This window comes from Amphiura filiformis, chromosome 18 (genome assembly GCF_039555335.1).
Source record: "Amphiura filiformis chromosome 18, Afil_fr2py, whole genome shotgun sequence".
NCBI classification, from domain to species: Eukaryota; Metazoa; Echinodermata; class Ophiuroidea; order Amphilepidida; family Amphiuridae; genus Amphiura; species Amphiura filiformis.
In genome coordinates this window covers 29,333,305-29,354,576 of record NC_092645.1, presented here as the reverse complement: position 1 = coordinate 29,354,576, position 21,272 = coordinate 29,333,305, and the positions used below count along the sequence as shown (strand labels likewise).

The window sequence follows — 21,272 nt, the reverse complement described above, 5'->3', positions numbered from 1 at the left end:
ATTGTTTAACCAAATTTGCACAAGAAAAATGATTATGATATAGCAAGTAATCTTTAGTTAAGCAGATATGTTCAATCGAAGCAATTCTGTTCAATTGTTTGATACGTAAAATATATATTTTGGAGACATGTTACCAATGTTCTCTTTGGTAAAGATGCATGACTTATTTTCAATAACAAATTATATGTCAATTTGATAAAGATAAATCATGCTTGGCTTACTCATGGTGGACATTTTGTTATGATTTGCCGTAACAACCTTGTAGGCCTATATAGCTTACAAAATACACATGTAATTTTATTAACGAAATCTCAATGAAGACCATCAGCAATGAGTCATTACATTTTGATCATTTTGACTGTGGTTCAGAGCTCAAGTATAATAGACATGTATTATATAAGCCTATTGTATTAGATGTTACACAACTGTTGAAGGCCATAGCACCCAAAACACCCAAATAAGTTATCAGCTAAATATTTCTAGTTGATAGCTAGTTAGCAAAGTGTTTAGCAAGGTTTTATGAATAAGAAATTAGTTGATTGCTACGTAGCTATCAACTAGTGGATTTAGCATCTTGCTAAGCACTAGTTGGTTGCTAATTTAGCAAGGCTTTATGAATATCGGCCCAGGGCGATACTGTCCCCTTCTCTGATGAAAGTTGGATTGGTGCATGCCTTGCGTAGAATAGGGGTGGAACCTTGGATTCTTCCGAAAGCCTTATATGGCTTCCCTGTTTTGTGCACATCATGACAGCTTTTTCTCCTCTGTAATATCTTTCACATTACGTTGGAGATCATCTCCAAACAGGAAATCTGACCCAGTTTGAGTCTGGCACAAGTGGCCATAGGCCGGGTTTAACTGAGGTTTAATGTGGTCCTTCCGAGCATTGGTCAGTTCATAGTTGGCGTTGCACAGCAGTGCAACCACCTCTTCCAGCTCTGATGTAAGCTTGTCATCTCCAATGGAGCGCATAAGAGCACACATTCCACCAGTTAAAGAATTCTGGATTCTTTGTAAGCGTATGTCAAATGCACATGTCTTAGGAGTCATTGATGCCCAAATGGGCGGAGGGTTGCAATATGTTTTGCAAGTAACTCTGCGATCTTGTTTTCTTTCAGTTTCATCTCCAACATGGTATTGATCTCTGTTGTCAATTCCCCATTAAGAGGAGGCCCCACCTCCGCAACATCGGCAAATTTCCTTGCAAAGCCCGTGGGCTTTGCTGCTGGAGTGGGTGTATCTTTAGACACGTTTTGTTTCTCAGACTCTTTCACCAAGTCACTAATAGTGCTCAGCACCTGCTCATTTAGTTCCTCTGGGGCAGCAATAGCACCAGTGCTATCATCATAAGCATGAGTTTCACTCATAGCGTCACTAGTCATATCCATGACATCATGTTCACCCCCGCCATAATATCCATAATTTGGATAAGCATTTTCACACTGTTCACCGCTCATTGAGTCGGAGTCATGGTACATATACTGCATATTACTATTGCTAGCATATTCTTTCTCTAGCTTGTCAATTCTGGCTGTAAATTCAGCCTTTTGCTCACGTGAATCTCTATGCATCTGGATCAAGAGTTTCTCAATTGAACCCAGTCTATCAGTTTCAGTATCACCAGTCTTATTAGAACTAGTATTGTTGTTTGCCTGGCTTCTTTTTTAGGTACAGCCGAAGGAGCTGGCAAATCTTTTTGCTTGTTTTGCCCTCACCACGTGTAGAGCTATGCTTGTTGGCAGCTGATGAGTAAGTGATAGTGAACATGAAAGTCAGCGCCCATAACCCAAGTTAGTAGCTAGTTAGTGGAGGCCGTCGCCGTACTGATTATTGATTATTGAAGTGCCTTATTTGAGAACATCCCCCTGCAGTATTCCAGTAGATATGTCAAAAGGCTAAGATATATTTCCATCCACCACTAAACAGCGTTTCTGGCGTTGATTAAATGACGTTAACTTCTGATTCAGGAATGCCATAATGACGTAATATGTACCATACTGCAGTTACTGTTTATTATCCTATACACAATACACAGTGCTCTCACCATTGAGGTGTGACCTCTACAAACAGTGTATTTTAGAGGTATAGGCCATTACCTAGTTAACGTCACTGTGTAAAAAATAACCGGCCAATATTTTTTGTACTCTCCAAACTTCTAGCAAATATATTTCTCTAACATGACTTAAAATTACAGCTAGGTTAGATGTTCAGAAATATTCGCACTTTGGTAAAATAGTGAGTGAGGGCAAGGCATAGCTAGCCAACGCGCCGTGTTAATTGAATGGAGATTTGACCGAAATATTGGTCAACGGACCGCTCACTTCTGAAGGATGCCACAAGAAAACGGTACAAGCTACATTTATTGTACTCTCTGTCAATCATTATGATGAGTTTCTTATGGTATGCCGAAATTGAGTACTGTAGGTGATTGACAAAGGGTCGTACTTTCCTGATGAGTAAGTGACAGTGAACATGAAAGTCAGCGCCCATAACCCAAGTTAGTAGCTAGTTAGTGGAGGCCGTCGCCGGACTGATTATTGATTATTGAAGTGCCTTATTTGAGAACATCCCCCTGCAGTATTCCAGTAGATATGTCAAAAGGCTAGGATATATTTCCATCCACCACTAAACAGCGTTTCTGGCGTTGATTAAATGACGTTAACTTCTGATTCAGGAATGCCATAATGACGTAATATGTACCATACTGCAGTTACTGTTTATTATCCTATACACAATACACAGTGCTCTCACCATTGAGGTGTGACCTCTACAAACAGTGTATTTTAGAGGTATAGGCCATTACCTAGTTAACGTCACTGTGTGAAAAATAACCGGCCAATATTTTTTGTACTCTCCACACTTCTAGCAAATATATTTCTCTAACATGACTTAAAATTACAGCTAGGTTAGATGTTCAGAAATATTCGCACTTTGGTAAAATAGTGAGTGAGGGCAAGGCATAGCTAGCCAACGCGCCGTGTTAATTGAATGGAGATTTGACCGAAATATTGGTAAACGGACCGCTCACTTCTGAAGGATGCCACAAGAAAACGGTACAAGCTACATTTATTGTACTCTCTGTCAATCATTATGATGAGTTTCTTATGGTATGCCGAAATTGAGTACTGTAGGTGATTGACAAAGGGTCGTACTTTCCTGATGAGTAAGTGACAGTGAACATGAAAGTCAGCGCCCATAACCCAAGTTAGTAGCTAGTTAGTGGAGGCCGTCGCCGGACTGATTATTGATTATTGAAGTGCCTTATTTGAGAACATCCCCCTGCAGTATTCCAGTAGATATGTCAAAAGGCTAGGATATATTTCCATCCACCACTAAACAGCGTTTCTGGCGTTGATTAAATGACGTTAACTTCTGATTCAGGAATGCCATAATGACGTAATATGTACCATACTGCAGTTACTGTTTATTATCCTATACACACTACACAGTGCTCTCACCATTGAGGTGTGACCTCTACAAACAGTGTATTTTAGAGGTATAGGCCATTACCTAGTTAACGTCACTGTGTGAAAAATAACCGGCCAATATTTTTTGTACTCTCCACACTTCTAGCAAATATATTTCTCTAACATGACCTAAAATTACAGCTAGGTTAGATGTTCAGAAATATTCGCACTTTGGTAAAATAGTGAGTGAGGGCAAGGCATAGCTAGCCAACGCGCCGTGTTAATTGAATGGAGATTTGACCGAAATATTGGTAAACGGACCGCTCACTTCTGAAGGATGCCACAAGAAAACGGTACAAGCTACATTTATTGTACTCTCTGTCAATCATTATGATGAGTTTCTTATGGTATGCCGAAATTGAGTACTGTAGGTGATTGACAAAGGGTCGTACTTTCCTGATGAGTAAGTGACAGTGAACATGAAAGTCAGCGCCCATAACCCAAGTTAGTAGCTAGTTAGTGGAGGCCGTCGCCGGACTGATTATTGATTATTGAAGTGCCTTATTTGAGAACATCCCCCTGCAGTATTCCAGTAGATATGTCAAAAGGCTAGGATATATTTCCATCCACCACTAAACAGCGTTTCTGGCGTTGATTAAATGACGTTAACTTCTGATTCAGGAATGCCATAATGACGTAATATGTACCATACTGCAGTTACTGTTTATTATCCTATACACACTACACAGTGCTCTCACCATTGAGGTGTGACCTCTACAAACAGTGTATTTTAGAGGTATAGGCCATTACCTAGTTAACGTCACTGTGTGAAAATAACCGGCCAATATTTTTGTACTCTCCACACTTCTAGCAAATATATTTCTCTAACATGACCTAAAATTACAGCTAGGTTAGATGTTCAGAAATATTCGCACTTTGGTAAAATAGTGAGTGAGGGCAAGGCATAGCTAGCCAACTCGCCGTATTAATTGAATGGAGATTTGACCGAAAATATTGGTAAACGGACCGCTCACTTCTGAAGGATGCCACAAGAAAACGGTACAAGCTACATTTATTGTACTCTCTGTCAATCATTATGATGAGTTTCTTATGGTATGCCGAAATTGAGTACTGTAGGTGATTGGCAAAGGGTCGTACTTTCCTGATGAGTAAGTGATAGTGAACATGAAAGTCAGCGCCCAAAACCCAAGTTAGTAGCTAGTTAGTGGAGGCCGTCGCCGGACTGATTATTGATTATTGAAGTGCCTTATTTGAGAACATCCCCTTGCAGTATTCCAGTAGATATGTCAAAAGGCTAGGATATATTTCCATCCACCACTAAACAGCGTTTCTGGCGTTGATTAAATGACGTTAACTTCTGATTCAGGAATGCCATAATGACGTAGTATGTGACGGTCCTATTGTCGGAGGAAAAGGCCTTCATGAAGTCGTTGAAAAGAGGAAGTTATTAGTCTTTAAATATGGTTCTTATGGTTCTTAGCCTTTAAAACCGCATGTTTTCTTTTGTTCACAATGTACACTACATACGTCTTAATTTTACCCACCCCAAAAAAGTGGTTGATTCCGAAAATACTTTAAAATTTTATTCTTTTCAGATACAACTAGACCTGTCGTTAGCAACTGTCCAAATGACTTTAATGTAACAGTCCCAATTGGGACTCAATCCACTAATGTTACATGGACCATACCTACCGCTATAGATGATACCACTCCAACGGACCAATTGGCAACAGTTAGTACACATACTCCTCCTGCAAACCTTACTGTTGGTGTTCTCACGGAAGTTAGCTATCTCTGGGGAGATGCTGCTAACAACGTTGCTAGGTGCACGTTTACGGTTAATGTACACGGTTGGTAACATTGTTATTTTGAGAGATAGCAGCGATTTTGACCCGAAGGATATAGCCTACATTACTGTAGTTAATAGTTATCGGGGTAGTAGCTAAATTGTGTTACATCCACTACATATTTCGCTAGTGTTAGAAGCAGGCCTCGAAATAAGAATAAAAATCCAAGCGTCCTCTGGACCCTTATAATCGATAGGCCTACGGGCAATCTGGTTGGATATCCAAATTTCGCGGTTTGTGGTTCTTTATAGCCCTGCGGGCAATCTAGTTGAATATTCCTATTAAGCGGCGGTTGTCGGCGATCTTTCGTGGTTTGTTGTTTTCACCAAGCCCTGCCCTCTATCGGGAGCTAATTTATAGTTTAATCTTGTTGGATATCCAAATTTCGCGGTTTGTGGTTCTTTATAGCCCTGCTCATTTTGTGGTTCTTTATAGCCCTGCTCATTTTGTGGCAGCAGGTGATTGTGAGTTGAGATTTTCTGGCTCTCAACCCTCGTAGCTTTTAGCTCATTTTTTAAATAAAGCTCAAATTTTAAATAAAACACCGCGGATCTTTTCTTTTGATTTACCTTGGGCGATTTAAGCCGAGACAGGTTGGAGGGTGCAATATGTTTTGCAAGTAACTCTGCGATCTTGTTTTCTTTCAGTTTCATCTCCAACATGGTATTGATCTCTGTTGTCAATTCCCCATTAAGAGGAGGCCCCACCTCCGCAACATCGGCAAATTTCCTTGCAATCTTTTCTTTTATCCAAACATAACAAGTTTTATATTTACGGAAACCTGAAAGTATGAATATTGATGTACCGTCCGCGGAGAAAATAAAGAGCGACAGGCTAATTGGCTGTGTACGTTAAAACTGACGAGCCCCTCTCAATCATTGAAAACCAGACAGATTGAGAATATTTAATGGAAAACGCGGGTTTTTCGTAGTTACAGACATTTTTGAATGTTTTTTTTTTTTTTTTGTCTTTTAACTTTCATATCCCGAGCGTGGATCATAATTTTTTTGCACCGTAAACACACACTGACCAATAAGCTGGTGGAAAATCAACAGCTGAATTGCCGTGTATAAGAACTGTGTAAACTATATAGTAACTAGGCAGATGCGCGAAAGTTTTTCATATGAGTTCGGGCATCCAGATGGCAGACAATACCTCTCGGTCAAGGATGGGGTGGTCAGTGCTTTATGTTACACCCCTCTCCACCCTATATTGTTGAGAAAGTGTCCAGAAAATGTTGACAGGAGAAAGCTGCACAGAAGTAGTAATCGGGGAGAAGGCACAGGCAAAGAAGGCAGGAGTCTTCCAAATATTACGAGACACTGGAATTCCAATTTCACGTAATATCCAATAGTTTAAATGATACGTTGTTTTGTCAACATTTCTCATTGTCTTTACAGTTGACACTCAAGACATTACAGCCCCAGTTATAACCGACTGTCCAGATGATATCACAGTGGCCATTCCTGCCGGACAAATAGAAGCAACCGTTCCCTGGTTTCCAGAACCAACGGCAACTGACAATTCAGGTGTGACACCTATGAAGTTCCAGACGCATATATCAGGAGCTATCTTCCGGGCCGGTACTACTTTGGTTACATACATCTTTACTGATGAGTCTACAAATGAGGCTAGGTGTCAATTTACCGTTCAAGGTAAGAGTGCAGTAGAATATAATAGCTGCCTTTTGTAAAATACCTATTGTTTGCAGTACAATCCCCTCATCATGCTCATTTCAAAGTGTTGATGTTCTGTATACATTTCTGATGGCCACTAAGCTAACCCCAAGATATCACACTTACATGAAAGTAAGTACTGTACATTTATTGAAATGTTGCAAATGGCAGCTATTCTATTCTACTGCACTTACGATAGTGTTGCACTATGCCAACGATATGAAATGTTTCATTCAGCATGACCACCAAAAACTCACTTGAATGTTTTCATCCATTCATTCATTCATTAAAGGTTTATTACACAATTGTCATAGCAGTATAAAAACTGAAATGCAACAATTTTACAAAAGTATACACATATAAAATATTAAAATACATAGGTATAAATGCTAAAATACAATGTACATATAAATACAGCAAAAACATGAAGAAAAAAAGCAAATTACATAGTAAAACATCCACACATTCATTTTCACCCATTCATCCACATGTACACCCCCACACACACCCCTGCATCCCATATCCACTCATAAACTATCACTACCACAAGATCACACCCACTGACCTTACACACCACTTATTCAAACTCTTTCTCTACTCATGCACTAGTGACTACATACTCAAACTCCTTCTCGGCACACACATACTTTCATAAATGAATTACATAGCATATTAAGATCATATTAAATGACAAAAAATGAATGAGAGAAACAGAAAATATATTGCACATAATAATGCTATAAAATTTGGTGGAGATGGGAGTGAAAATGCCAATAGCCCTTTAAAATAATAAAAAAGCTAAAAACTAGGAGTCATTTTTATTCCACATATTGGCCATGTACACCAGAGGGCTTTTCTGACAACGCAATGTTCTACACCTTGGTACCGACAATTGGTCAGAATTTCTTAAAACTCTGCCATGAATGGTGCTCTTCTTTGGCGGTACCCAACTATGGAAACGCTCAGATTTGAAAAGCGAGTTGAAAAACTTCAAACATTGTTGCTCACGTCTCTCATACATGGATGGCAACTTACAAAGCTCGAGTGCCTCATCATAGGTTGTATACTGCTTGCCAACAATGATCCTACATGCTCTCTTCTGGATTCGTTCCAAAGCGGCACTTTCGTTGATGGTCAGACCAGGGTGCCACACAGGGGCAGCATACTCAGCTAATGGGCGTACGAACCCAGAAAAGATAGTAATAAGATCATCTGTTGGCAAGTTGAAGCGTTTGAGAAGTTTAAGCATATACAGTCTACCATTTGCCTTTTTTAGCACTTCAGTAACATGGTTACCCCATTTCAGATCAGAACTTACATGGACACCAAGTATTTTTGCAGCTGAGACAGACTGAAGGGTAACATTAGCAATCATAAGTGGTTGGTCAACTGGGTTGTTTCTCAAGAATGACACTTTCATAGAAGCACACTTTAAAGGGTTAAGCTTCATGTGGTTTTGCACCGCCCAATCCTGGAATTTGTCAAGATGAGTCTGCATGTTAGATGCATCATTACGTGCTCTCGTCTCAACCAAAGTTAAATCATCGACATATTTCAATGTCGTAATGGAATTGTCCATAGCGGCATCATTAACTACGGTGACAAAACCAAGTGGGCCAATGCGTGTGCCTTGAGGCACACCACCTTTCAACTTAACCCAATCACTATTTTGACCACGGTACCTAACACTCTGTTCTCTACCATCAAGAAAACTGGCAATCCATGTCACTACTGAGGGACGTATACCAAGGGATATAAATTTTCTGAAGGGTGGTATAAAAGGCATTACATTTTTCCACTGCACTTGTTTTTTCATACACTTCAGACCAGTTACGCTCTCCAATCCAAATTCCAAATTCCAAACTCCAAACTCTCTCATATTTGAATCTTTCATCGGTCTTACAACTCGCGAACGCGTTGTGTTGGCTTTGGATGGAAGACTTTGGATGGAAGTTACGCTCTCCAATCCAAATTCCAAATTCCAAACTCTCTCATATTTGAATCTTTCATCGGTCTTACAACTCGCGAACGCGTTGTGTTGGCTTTGGATGGAAGACTGTTCAGAGGGGACCAAAGAACTGACGAATGGTCGCTTGTTCCAACTGGGGAATATATTTCAGGTTCCTTGTAATAACGATTCATAGTAGTGATAATTTTGTCAAGAATCACGTCTTTCCTGGTTGGTTTATTCACAACTTGTGTGAGTCCGTTACCAGAGCAGATCTGAGTAGTATCAAGCCGGTTGATGTCACCAAATAATGTTACACCAGCTTGAGGATATTGGGTGCGTATATAATCAAAACCATGAAGTAAGTGCGCAATAAGTTCACTTTCATGTGGATTATCTGGCGGGGAGTAGATGATTGCATAAAAAAGTACAGGTATTTCACGGGGTAGCCTTTCCGGTCTGGCTTTTACCCACAGCACTTCAAGGTGGTCGGGCACATTAATATCATGTACTTCTTGGACTCCTAGATTCTCGCGAGCATAAATGGCTACCCCACCACCACGTCTCCAAGTACGATTGTTAGTTATCAGATTGTAATCCTGGATCTGAAAATGTTCTACTGGTTTGTCTGACGTAAACCACGATTCAGAGACACCTGCAATATCAACACCTAAGTCTCTCACCATGGTGCTAAATTCATCAAACTTGTTGTTTAATGACCTAGGATTACACATGTAAACATTTGGTAGTGAGCAAGCTTTAGGTTCGTAAACAGCTTTAGGAAATTTAGTCAAGTTGGCATGGCAAACTCCACTGACATTGGTAACATTGGTAGGGTGTAAACGTGCGGTAATACGAGTCTTTATTTGTCTCTGCTTACTTTTTTCCAGATCGACAACCACGGCGTGTAGTTTTGGCTATCTTCAACTCTTTCATCAACTTCCAATCATTTGGCTCAAAATTATTTCTGGATCTTACATGCACACTAGTATTGCGTATGTTCAAAAGGGCCTCCCTTGAATAAGTATACATGATGGCTACAGTTCAGCGATGCGTGTTATAATGGAGGTCATTAGCTCAATACCCACACTACTGGTGACCACTCAAGTATAGCGATGTGTATGCATCCAATAGTACAGTATAGGCATTTCAGTGTTCAGTAAGCTTAAATGTAAAATGACTCGGCAAGAATATGTATTTCAGCAGCTGAACTAGCGCTTAAAGTCTTAATATTGCACAAAATCCGTTCAAAACTCTTCACAGTACTCACGATATCAGCATACAGTCACAATGACGACATAAAATCCTACCAAACAAAGATAAATAACAAGAAATTATCCAGCCAGTGGAGCGGCCATGCGGCGCTCACTACGTCCCGTATGTATTGTTTATCCCAAGTAGCGGGTTTAGACTTTGGAATCGGGACTACAACAGCCCTCTTCCACTGGGGTGGTACTGAACCTTCAAAGTATGATTGATTGAGGATTTCGGCCAGGGGTTTACTAAGTTCATAGGAGAACTCTCTAATGAGCCTGGCAGAAATACCGTCTGGACCACCGGCTTTTCCAATTTTTATTTTCTTCAGCATTTCATAAACCTCGTAGTCATGAACAGTAGGGCATGGGTTTGGATCTGGTCGATAAGCAGGAAGCTTAGCGGTATCAAGCACATCAAGGTCATTAGAAACTGATGCAAAGATGTTGTTGATGCTGTTCGCAACGGCTTCAAAGTCATTAGCATCAACACCTGGAGGGGGCTGAATGGTTAACTCAGAGTTGCTCAAATTTGCCATGACCTTGATTTGCTTGTACCACTTTTCTTCTTGTGTGCGATGTGGTTTATTTATGTTTATTTGTTTACTTGTTTGCTTTCCAAATGTTCACACCTTTTTAAGAGAGGGACATTTTTGCCGCGAAACTTTTTTGTTCCTATTCTTTAAGATCAGTTTATGATATTGACCCAGCAGACACAAACTTTTTTAAATAAGTTATATTTTGGGTTTTGTTTTAGGTAAACACGTTTTAATAACATTAAATATGGCGTTATATAAAGGTCATGAATGAAAACACACTACAACAATATTTTTAAAATGTTTTTGTAGACTATTTTTGCCAACTTTTTTTGCCAAATATTTTGTCAATATTTGCACCCAGCAAACACAGAAATGTTCTTAAAATGTTTTTTTTTTCAAAACGTTTTAATAACATTTAAATGCCGGGTTATATATAGGTCATGAAAACGTTTTTAAAATGTTATTGCAAATATTTTGGGCAAACATTTTTGCAAAATATTTTTCAACCCCAACATAACATTCTATTTAGAATGTTTTGTATCTTTTTTGAATTTTTTTCAAAAATGTTTTCGGAATGTTATTAAAACGTTTTTATACCCTTTATATAACCCAACATTTAAACTTTTCTGTAAAACTTTTATAAACTTTTGCGAATGATATCGAAAACATGATGTTTGCTGGGTTCAAGCTAATTTAAGCGCGTGTTTATACCAAAAGGAAAAAAACCTTAAGGGTTGGCACAAACAACTCCCCCCCCCCTTTCATATGACCGAGGTTAAAACAGGTTCTACAAAAGCTGCCAATATATTTTGAGAAAATATCTCACAACTTGGACTTTGTAGATGGCTAGCCAGCAGAGCATTAAAGTTTCATGTATAGTAACGAAAACACTTTTTATGTTGAAGCCTATGGCTAGCACGCAGAACATTAAGAACAATTAACACCACCCAGGATGTTATATAGCCGAATATGTCAAGGTCAATGGAGTTCAATGAGAGTTGACATCTTCTATCTATATAATGAGTTATCCAAGATATCAAAAACATTATTCTTAGCTTGAAATGGTTTGCGAGAAAAATAATTTGATTTAAATCGGAACATTTTACCAGGTTCGCCCATGTGGATGTCAAAACCTTTACCTTTTTTTCTAAAACCTCAAGAATCGTACATCATAGATAGGTCAATCTATACTTTTTTGATTCCTTGTGTCCAGATAAATACTTCAGTGTATTTCAAAATAACTGTTGACACCATACCTCGACCAGCGTGCAATAGATCGACTTTTTTTTGGACCACTCAGAAGTATTGCCTATACCATGTCAAATCACCCCATTAAATGGAAGTTAAAGACCGACCCCTTCCAATTGGATGACATTTGGTGTGTGGTAATTCAGTCTATAAAAGCTGAAATTTTAAGTTTTTGTCCCATCGGGGGAAAATGAGCGGGACGTAGCTCAGATTTTTCACCTTTTCAATCATCAACTACCCATATACCAAATTTGAGCCAATTTAAAGGGTTCGGGTTAACGAATTGGTTGATTGGTTGAAATGATCCTATGAACCATAAAAGGCTAACTTTTTAAAACTCGATTTATCAATATCCCAGATGTGAGGTTTGGTTTCCCAAGTATCCAGAACAAAAGTGCACGTGTTTGCTTCCTACTGCTAGACTTAAATTGTGCCAACAGTTCATGACTCTTTTATATTCAGAACTTCCAAAGTCCCTCAAATCTCAACAACAACTGTGGATAATACTATATTATTTTATTGGGTTACGCATTAGTTTATCTTATCAACTTTTAATGCTGCTTTTATACACTTTTTAGTCATTCAGACCGGCACTGCTTATGTGAGTAACTGTCCCAGTTCACAGACCTACACTGTACCAGCCGGACAGACAAATCGCGTTGTGACTTGGACTCACGAGCCAACCGCCGATGATGGGTTTGGAAACATCGTTCATATTACATTACAAACACATATATCTGGACAAGACTTCTTCCTGGGATCAACTACGGTGACATATTTTTTCATGGGGTCCACTGAAATCGTCGTCTTCCTAGAGTGTAGATTTATCATTACTGTGATAGCGAGTAGGTGTTTGTTTGTCGTTTTGTTTTTGTTTTTGTTTTTATTCAGGTTAAGGTTAGCAGCTATTTTAAACTGTTGCGATTTGGTAGTATGGTAGCATTTTGAAAATTGTAATGAGCTTTGGCAAAAATTGCATTGATCATTTCATTGCGAGTGTGTAGAAGAATTAAAATATCACAGATATACTTTTTAGGTCCTGTGGTTCTTGAGTTATGTTGTAAAGAGGGCTGAAACAACAACACTTCTATAAAACGTACATAACTCATTAACAACAATAAATCAAGCAAGTTTTCAAAGTATATGATTTCAACTTTTGCAAAACATCAAAGTGTTAAATTTCATTAATATATTGATTAACATAATGAATATCGATTTTTTGCCTGCTTCGACTAACAATACCTCGTCTACCCTTAAGTCTAATGGCATTGTAATTCTGGTAAACAATACCTGTTTTACACTGACTATCTAACATTGTAAATTTAGAATATTGGAATTATCATGCGTTTTGTGATTTACTACAAACAATAACTTTTGAAAAGTTTGTCATTCATCCCGGTATAACAATAAATTAATTAGAAATCATAACACTATTCAACTGGACTCACTATTTCATTGGATACGGATGTTTGATGTGATTATTTATTGAATTTTCTAACAAAACATTATATAATGTTCAATTCTAGACCTGGACAATACCAACAACCATTACTATGTACATATATTTCCAGCTCTTTTTAACATAGACTTTCGTTTCTTCTTCAACTTCTTCATCTTTTTTAGCTTCTTTGTGGTATGAGCTATTTACATATATTTTAAATTTAATTTATCCAAATAGTTATTCCTAAAATTTCATGATAATTTTTTTTTTGAAAAATACATTGTTACCTTTTTCTGATGTTTTTAATGTCATTGTACCAGTGTAAAGATGAAAACACGATTTAAGAAAACACGATTTTAACGCCATCAGTGTTCACCATTTCTTTAAAATTACGTAGTTTTACATGCTATCAAACAACCGTGTGGAGTGGCTACGTTATTACACCTTGGTGCATCTCCAGAACGACTGATGTCGTGTAATAATTGTGGTCATCGATCTAGAAAAGTTGATGTTACTAGAGGTCGTTGATTTTGATTTTAACTTCTTAATAATATTTTTCTGTACAGAATTGTACCACAATGATCAGTTGTAGGTTATGAAATGTTTGTTTTTTAGGTTGCCCCTATGGAGGGTATCATCAAGTCAGGATATCTACAGCATGACCTATGCTGATGACACGCAACTTTGTGTAATAATAGAGACATTAGGCTCAGACCGCTCAGCTACGCTGTCTAGACTGAAGAACGGCATCTGTGACATTAGGGAGAGGTTGGCTAAAAGAAAACTCTCCTGAATGACACAAAGAGGTAGTACGCGATTGCTTAGCATATAAACTGAAAGGATCGGACAGAAATATGTAGACTATTGAAACTGTGCCTCAACACTAGACTGCTGCCCTCAGTCGTCAACCGTCTGGATTGACGACTGACAATGACTGAGAAAACTACGTGGAAAAAAAGTGACGGATTTTGCAACAGGATTCCTGTGGCATAGAGTGTGCGCAGTTGTGTCCAAATTGACCTTTTGACCGAGTTTGTTGTTTTAGAAGTTCAGAGCGCGATCTTGTCACAGCGGCGCGGTACAGCGACGCGGTACATGGGCGCCGCTAGTCAGTCGCGCTACGGCGCAAAACCAAAGTCGCATTGAATAGTTTTCAGAAGTCCGTCATGATATTGGCTGTAAGATAATCAGTCGTCACTACGAAGCATACACAGTACATGCGAAGTGTAGACGGCTGATTGGAATTAGTCTACCTCAACACTACATGTTTTTTTATATATTTAATGGCGTCTTTTATGGACAGTGCCATGCTTTCGCGATGGGATCGCCAGCAATGCCGATCGTGGTTAACGTATTTAATGGCGTCTTTTATGGACAGTGCCATGCTTGCGCGATGGGATCGCCAGCAATGCCGATCGTGGTTAACGTATTTAATGGCGTCTTTTATGGACAGTGCCATGCTTGCGCGATGGGATCGCCAGCAATGCCGATCGTGGTTAACGTATTTAATGGCGTCTTTTATGGACAGTGCCATGCTTGCGCGATGGGATCGCCAGCAATGCCGATCGTGGTTAACGTATTTAATGGCGTCTTTTATGGACAGTGCCATGCTTGCGCGATGGGATCGCCAGCAATGCCGATCGTGGTTAACGTATTTAATGGCGTCTTTTATGGACAGTGCCATGCTTTCGCGATGGGATCGCCAGCAATGCCGATCGTGGTTAACGTATTTAATGGCGTCTTTTATGGACAGTGCCATGCTTGCGCGATGGGATCGCCAGCAATGCCGATCGTGGTTAACGTATTTTATTGACGTTTTGAACGTCCCGCTATTGATTTGTTCAAATACATACGTTGTTTGACGGATTGATAGATACATGGTATACTGTCCTTCATACTAGTTATGGCACAACCTTTCCTTGACATATCGCACACCGACACCGCCTGGCTAATAATTATTTGGTGGAGAAGGGACACTAAAATGAATACACGGGATCGATACACGTGAATTGCTATGCACGATTTTGATATCAGACGAAAATCTTCGAATACTGGGTTAGAAATTGATGAATATCTCCCGCAAATGAATTTTTCTCAAGAAACCAGATGTGGTCTCATACACTTGAAAATACGTGTTGAACAGATATGATATTCGCTAGAATGCGCTTTGAAAATTGGCCGTGCGCTTTGAACTCAAAATCGGACCATTTTATATTGCGTTGGTCCTGTAATACCCTGTATGGACTACAGCGTGTAGTACAGCTGCACTCACTGTAGGCAGTATAAAAGTCGATGACCATTGACCTCAATGGAGTATACAAGCTTATTCACGCCCAACCAAGATCAATTACCCGGCATTGTGAGTAGCCTTAGTTATGTCCCTCGACTTATTATTAGTTCTAAAGAGCTTTAAAGGTTTGAACCAAATGGCTAATCGTGGCCATGGATTCAACCTACCATGGCGATTCCTGCCATGAAGATATAGGGTCGATGACACTGTGTATCGTTTGCTGATTTTTTCAGGCGCACCATCAATCTCTTGTCCGGTTGGTTTCGATATAGAACCGAGCTCATCATCATCCCTCACTTTTAACAGCCCAAGTATAACAAACTTCCTCAACATCGCTGACGTTCAGCTGACATATAGATATACCAATTTAGACGTGGTTCCCCAAGTAAGAAACCAAGTGATTGCGACAATCTCTTCTACACAAGCAATGCATGTTCTGTCGAATCTGCCAGTTGGCACAAACACAATAATGATTACTGCCACTGACGAGACCAATACTGCATCCTGTATATTTACGTATTTTAGACTAGGTAAGTGTCTTGTTATTATGTAAATATACCAGGGGGTATAGGACACGCGACACGAGACGTTCGAGGCTGTCTAAAATACAAGGTGGACAGCCCCATTCAAAATAGACGGTTTGCAAAAAAACAACATACTTACAGTGGGGTTAATTGTCGTACCCCGACGGTTTTAGAGCAAGATAATTTTGCTTTGACACAACATAATAAATTTAGAATTGTTTGTGAAGATTTCATGATTATGTGTTAATCCAATGGCGACGTCAAAATGGCGATATCGCATCCGCCACCGCCTGAAAAATACCAAGTTTGCATAGCTAAGATTTTTATTGAAGCTTTGTTTTCCAAGAGACAAGTGCCCAGCAAGCACAACACATTTTACAGATAACGTTTATATCGGGTTATATAAAGGGTATACAAACGTTTTAATAACATTCAAAACACATTTTTTGAAAATTTGTTGCGAAATATTCTAAACTAAATGTTATTTAAGTGTTGACAAAATTACTGTTTAATTGCCCAAAATGTTTTACAATACCGTTTTAAAACGTCTTCATGTCCTTTATATAATCCGACATTTAAATGATATTAGAATGAACTAGAATAAATAAATTAGAATGTTGTTTCGAATAAACGTTTTAAGAACATTTTTGTGTTGATTATTGTTGTTGTTGTTGTTGTTGTTACTATCATCGTCATCACCATATCTTAATATTAATTTCTTGTTCTTTTTAGGTCTCGTTTGTCCAAGCCCTCGAAGTTCGACGCAAACATCATTTAGTATCGATCCTCCTACCGTGACATTTCCAACCACTGGTATAACCTACACTTACATAAATAACGGTCAAACGATTGCTACATTCCTGTCCAATACTCAGGAACACTTTCTCTCCGGATTCAGCACAGGGACAAACACAGTAACTTTGATAGCTTCAGATGCCGATGGACTTTCAGTGCAATGTACATTTGTTTACGTTGTTACAGAAGGTACTATAATTGAAGACCGAATTAAAAAATTTCGTCTGACGTCAGGGCAAAACGCGATGTGATTGGTTGCTGACCTGCGCAGTACGACATTTTTGGTGTGGTTGACAGGACGTGATACGCAGACTAGTCTTTTTAATTCGGTCTTCAATATAATTGGAGATGGCTTCTCGTTTGTTTTTTCTGTTATTATCCATTGCCATTGTCAAAACACTTTACAATAAGACTAACATTTAAGGGAGGAATAGTATAAAACGTTTTTTTATTTCCGGATCCGTGTCGTCAAATCTATTTCATCTAGGCCTATTTCTTATATTGACCTCAGAAAAAATTGGAATCAAACACATTTTTATGATTCAAATATGCGTTGCAGTGTCGCTATATAAAGTAGCGCCCAAATCGTATATATTTTATGTATCTACTGCAATTTTTGTTTAAATACTTTGACAAAAAGGTTCTGAAGGGAGTCCAAGAGGAGGAATTTTAGATGGATGTATTAATTGCCTGTTTTGGGAAAAAAAATCCATATCTTCAATACGAAAGGTCAAAATTTTCAATTGATCGTCGGCTTTTCATCCCACCTACATACACTTTAAGTATAAATCAAATAGGTCAAAATTTTCAATTGATCGTCGGCTTTTCATCCCACCTACATACACTTTAAGTATAAATCAAATAGGTCAAAATTTTCAATTGATCGTCGGCTTTTCATCCCACCTACATACACTTTAAGTATAAATCATCAGATTTATAAAGTTTACTTCAAGTACTGTTAAATATCAAATATATCAATTTTTAATGATTTGCCATAAAATGTGTATTATATTGCGAATTTCAAAAATCAAAATTATTTGATATCAGAAGGACATTCTTCGTATTCAGAATGCAATTCGATATGTCTGATGTGCTCTAATGTCCCACAATAAATACTGTCCAAACGTTCATACCCCTTCCCTTAATGTAATGATAATTGTTTGTATTATAATGTTTCCCGGTATTACCATGATACCTTAATCTATCCCATAATACTTATTTTACAACAGGACCAGTGGACACCGCACCACCAGTTATCGCTAACTGTCCCTCAGACATCACAATTACCGTACCTACTGGTACAACAGAAGTTGCTGTTACGTGGATACCTCCTACAGCTACAGACAATGTTACTCCCACTAGCCAAATCTCAACATTTGCTACCAATAGACCCAATGATCAATTTCGTGTTGGGCAGACCCTGGTATCATATATATTCAGGGATGCAGCCGGGAATGAGAATACTTGTTCATTCGGTGCTATTGTTTTTGAGAGTGAGTTGTGTACAATTTTTGTATTGTTAAATATTGTTCTGCTATAATCAGTGTACGTAATTGCTATTAGTAAAACATAAATATAGTAGATCCGCAGAACTGAAAATGTTCATTCAATACATCACCTCAGGTGACATAAGGGATATGGTTTTAAGGTTAACTTAACCTTAAACCTGATATCACCTGAGGTGATGGTTTCGATGAACATTTCCAAGTCTCCTACATTGATGCAAATACAATTCCCATAATGTTATTTTAATTTGATGTGATTTGTCGATCATCCCGAAAAACAGTTGTGCCCATATAATGAGGAATAAGTAAATAAGTATACACCGATCCGAGAAGCGTTTACTGTATTTGGCCCTCTATTGACGGAACCACAGGTGTACCAGTGCGGGAGATTTAATTTGTTCAATCAATTCATGATCGTGTATTGAAAATCACTGTTGTGTACAATTCTGTATAGCATACTAAAAAGTAATGGATGGAACCCCCGACCTTGGTACACCGCAGTTTTACGTCGGGGACACCGCAGTAATGGCCTAGTCGGATTGGTGTATAGAGCGCCCTGCTCGCCGAACGGACGATTCGTCTATTCATGGTTGCGTGTTGCCGGTTTGTTATAAATCAAACCTTAAAATTCCCGCTATGAGATTAAACTCGATTCCAAAAGCAGCACCAAATATTAACATACATGTATTAGCCAAGAAATCTACTCTTTTGTGTAGAGATAGACGAAGTTGAACAAATTATGTATTTAAATGCATTAAATATCCCAGTTTATCATCATTTTATGTAGTTCTATGTAGTTGCTAAATTAAAGGAACGCAAGCACATCCTCTGAATCTAGTACAATGAATGTTTCCTCAGTGTTGCCCGATCATCTCTACTACTTTTTGCGAATTGTGGCAGAGCTTGTATGGCAAAGTCGGAGAATACTGGTTTTTGTACGTTCAGTATCATCGTAGGTAAGGAATAGGCATTGCATTTGTACGAATTTGGCAAAGTCTCATATTCCTGTTTCATAGAAAACATAATGTGCGATTTTTGAAAATGGAATTTGGGTACTGCTTTCCAAATCTGGTTTGTTTTGACATTGTTGGTAAGATTACACATGTCCCAACTTAGCTCATTTACACAATTCACTTTCCAATTACATCTATAGTTTGATCAGCTCGTAATCAGCGGGCCTTATAACATCGCGGATTGATATCAGTATATTTTATTATGAAAATTGTGTTATCTCGCCAGAAACATCACGAATTATTAATTCCAATTCAATAATTTGTCTACTTTCTTTAATACGTAAAATATAGACCAGACATGTCAACTATAGCAATCTTAACGTGGGTCTACTTTTCGGCGTAGTGGTAAAAAACCTAACATTTCCCCCCCCGATTACGAGCTGATCAATCTATAATACCCAATAGGATAAAAACCAATGTGTGCCCCCATTATCTTATCAATTAACATTTCTCATTGCCTTTATAGTTGACACACCAGACATTACAGCTCCCGTTATAACCGACTGTCCAGCCGATATTACAGTGACCATTCCTGCTGGCCAAATAGAAGCATCCATCCCCTGGTTTCCAGAACCAACGGCTACTGACAACTCAGGTGTGACACCTATGAAATTCCAGACGCACTCGTCAGGAGATATCTTTCGGACTGGTACTACATTGGTTAGCTACATATTTATTGATGGGTCTGGGAATGAGGCTAAGTGTCAATTTACAATTCAAGGTACGATTGTTATGAAAAGTTTCATTCAGTATGACCGCCACAAGCTCAGTTGAAACTTTTCTTGTGGTTTGTGGTTTATTTAAAACTTTCTTATACTATAGCTTATTTATGTTCATTTTTCATTTGCTTGTTTGCTTTTTTTTTTTAATGACGCGTATTTTCAACATTAGTTTAGTACCATAAACTTGACAATATTTTAACTATTCAGGGATATCAACGGGGTATGAGTATGTTTTCAAAATCGCCCAAATGTTGCAAATTCCTTTTATAGAGCTGAAGTGCTGAACTAAGGAAATCAACTTACAGATATTATATAAAGCTGAAGTGCTACACTAAGGAAATCAACTTACAGATATTATTTAAGGGTATACGATGTATTGTTGGTCGAAGCAGCAAAAAACAAAATGTAGTTCACAGCATCTTGCGAATGTTAGTGAGCTTTAGTAAAAATTGTATTACTCAATTCATAGTGAGCGACGCTCACTGAGCGTGTATAAGAATTCAAATATTACAGATATACTTTTGTAGGTCCTGTGGTTGACCCCTGTATAATTGTTGACATCATACTGAAACCCCGTGCGATCGATCGATTTTGTTTGGCCACCCAGAAGATATTTTCTATGCGGTTATTCCATGTCAAAACAAGAAAGTTTAAAGGCTTTGTAACCCACCTTTGCATGTATTTGAGAGCACATCAGACACACCTAATTGCATTCTAAAAACGAGGAATATCATTTTGCCTTCTGATATCAAATTATTTTATTTTTTAGAAATTCGTGATGAAAATTAATACAAATTGTATAACAAATTATTAAAAATTTACATTTTTCACATTTAACAGTCCTAGCCATATCGGGCCAACGTTTTCCTGCTACGGCCCGCCATTTTGGCGATGATTTTGCCCAAATGGCTTTCGCCATCAACTTTCAAATGAGAATATCTCCGCAACCAGTGGCACAAATATGTTGATGATATTAGTGTCTTTGGAAAGAATATTTCAAAAAAAGTCCCAATTGTTCATTATATTTGATGTCGGACGTTTAC

General features: G+C 38.4%; 1 protein-coding gene across 1 annotated transcript; it reads left to right on the top strand.

The window, feature by feature from the left end:
- The first annotated feature begins 1,765 nt into the window (after nucleotides 1-1,765).
- On the top strand, nucleotides 1,766-19,652 carry LOC140139078 (hyalin-like). Its single transcript, XM_072160859.1, has 8 exons — nucleotides 1,766-1,790; nucleotides 5,024-5,278; nucleotides 6,676-6,930; nucleotides 12,518-12,784; nucleotides 15,904-16,200; nucleotides 16,927-17,178; nucleotides 18,219-18,482; nucleotides 19,648-19,652. The coding sequence occupies exons 1-8, from the start codon at nucleotides 1,766-1,768 to the stop codon at nucleotides 19,650-19,652; spliced, it is 1,620 nt and encodes a 539-aa protein (XP_072016960.1).
- The last annotated feature ends 1,620 nt before the right edge of the window (nucleotides 19,653-21,272 follow it).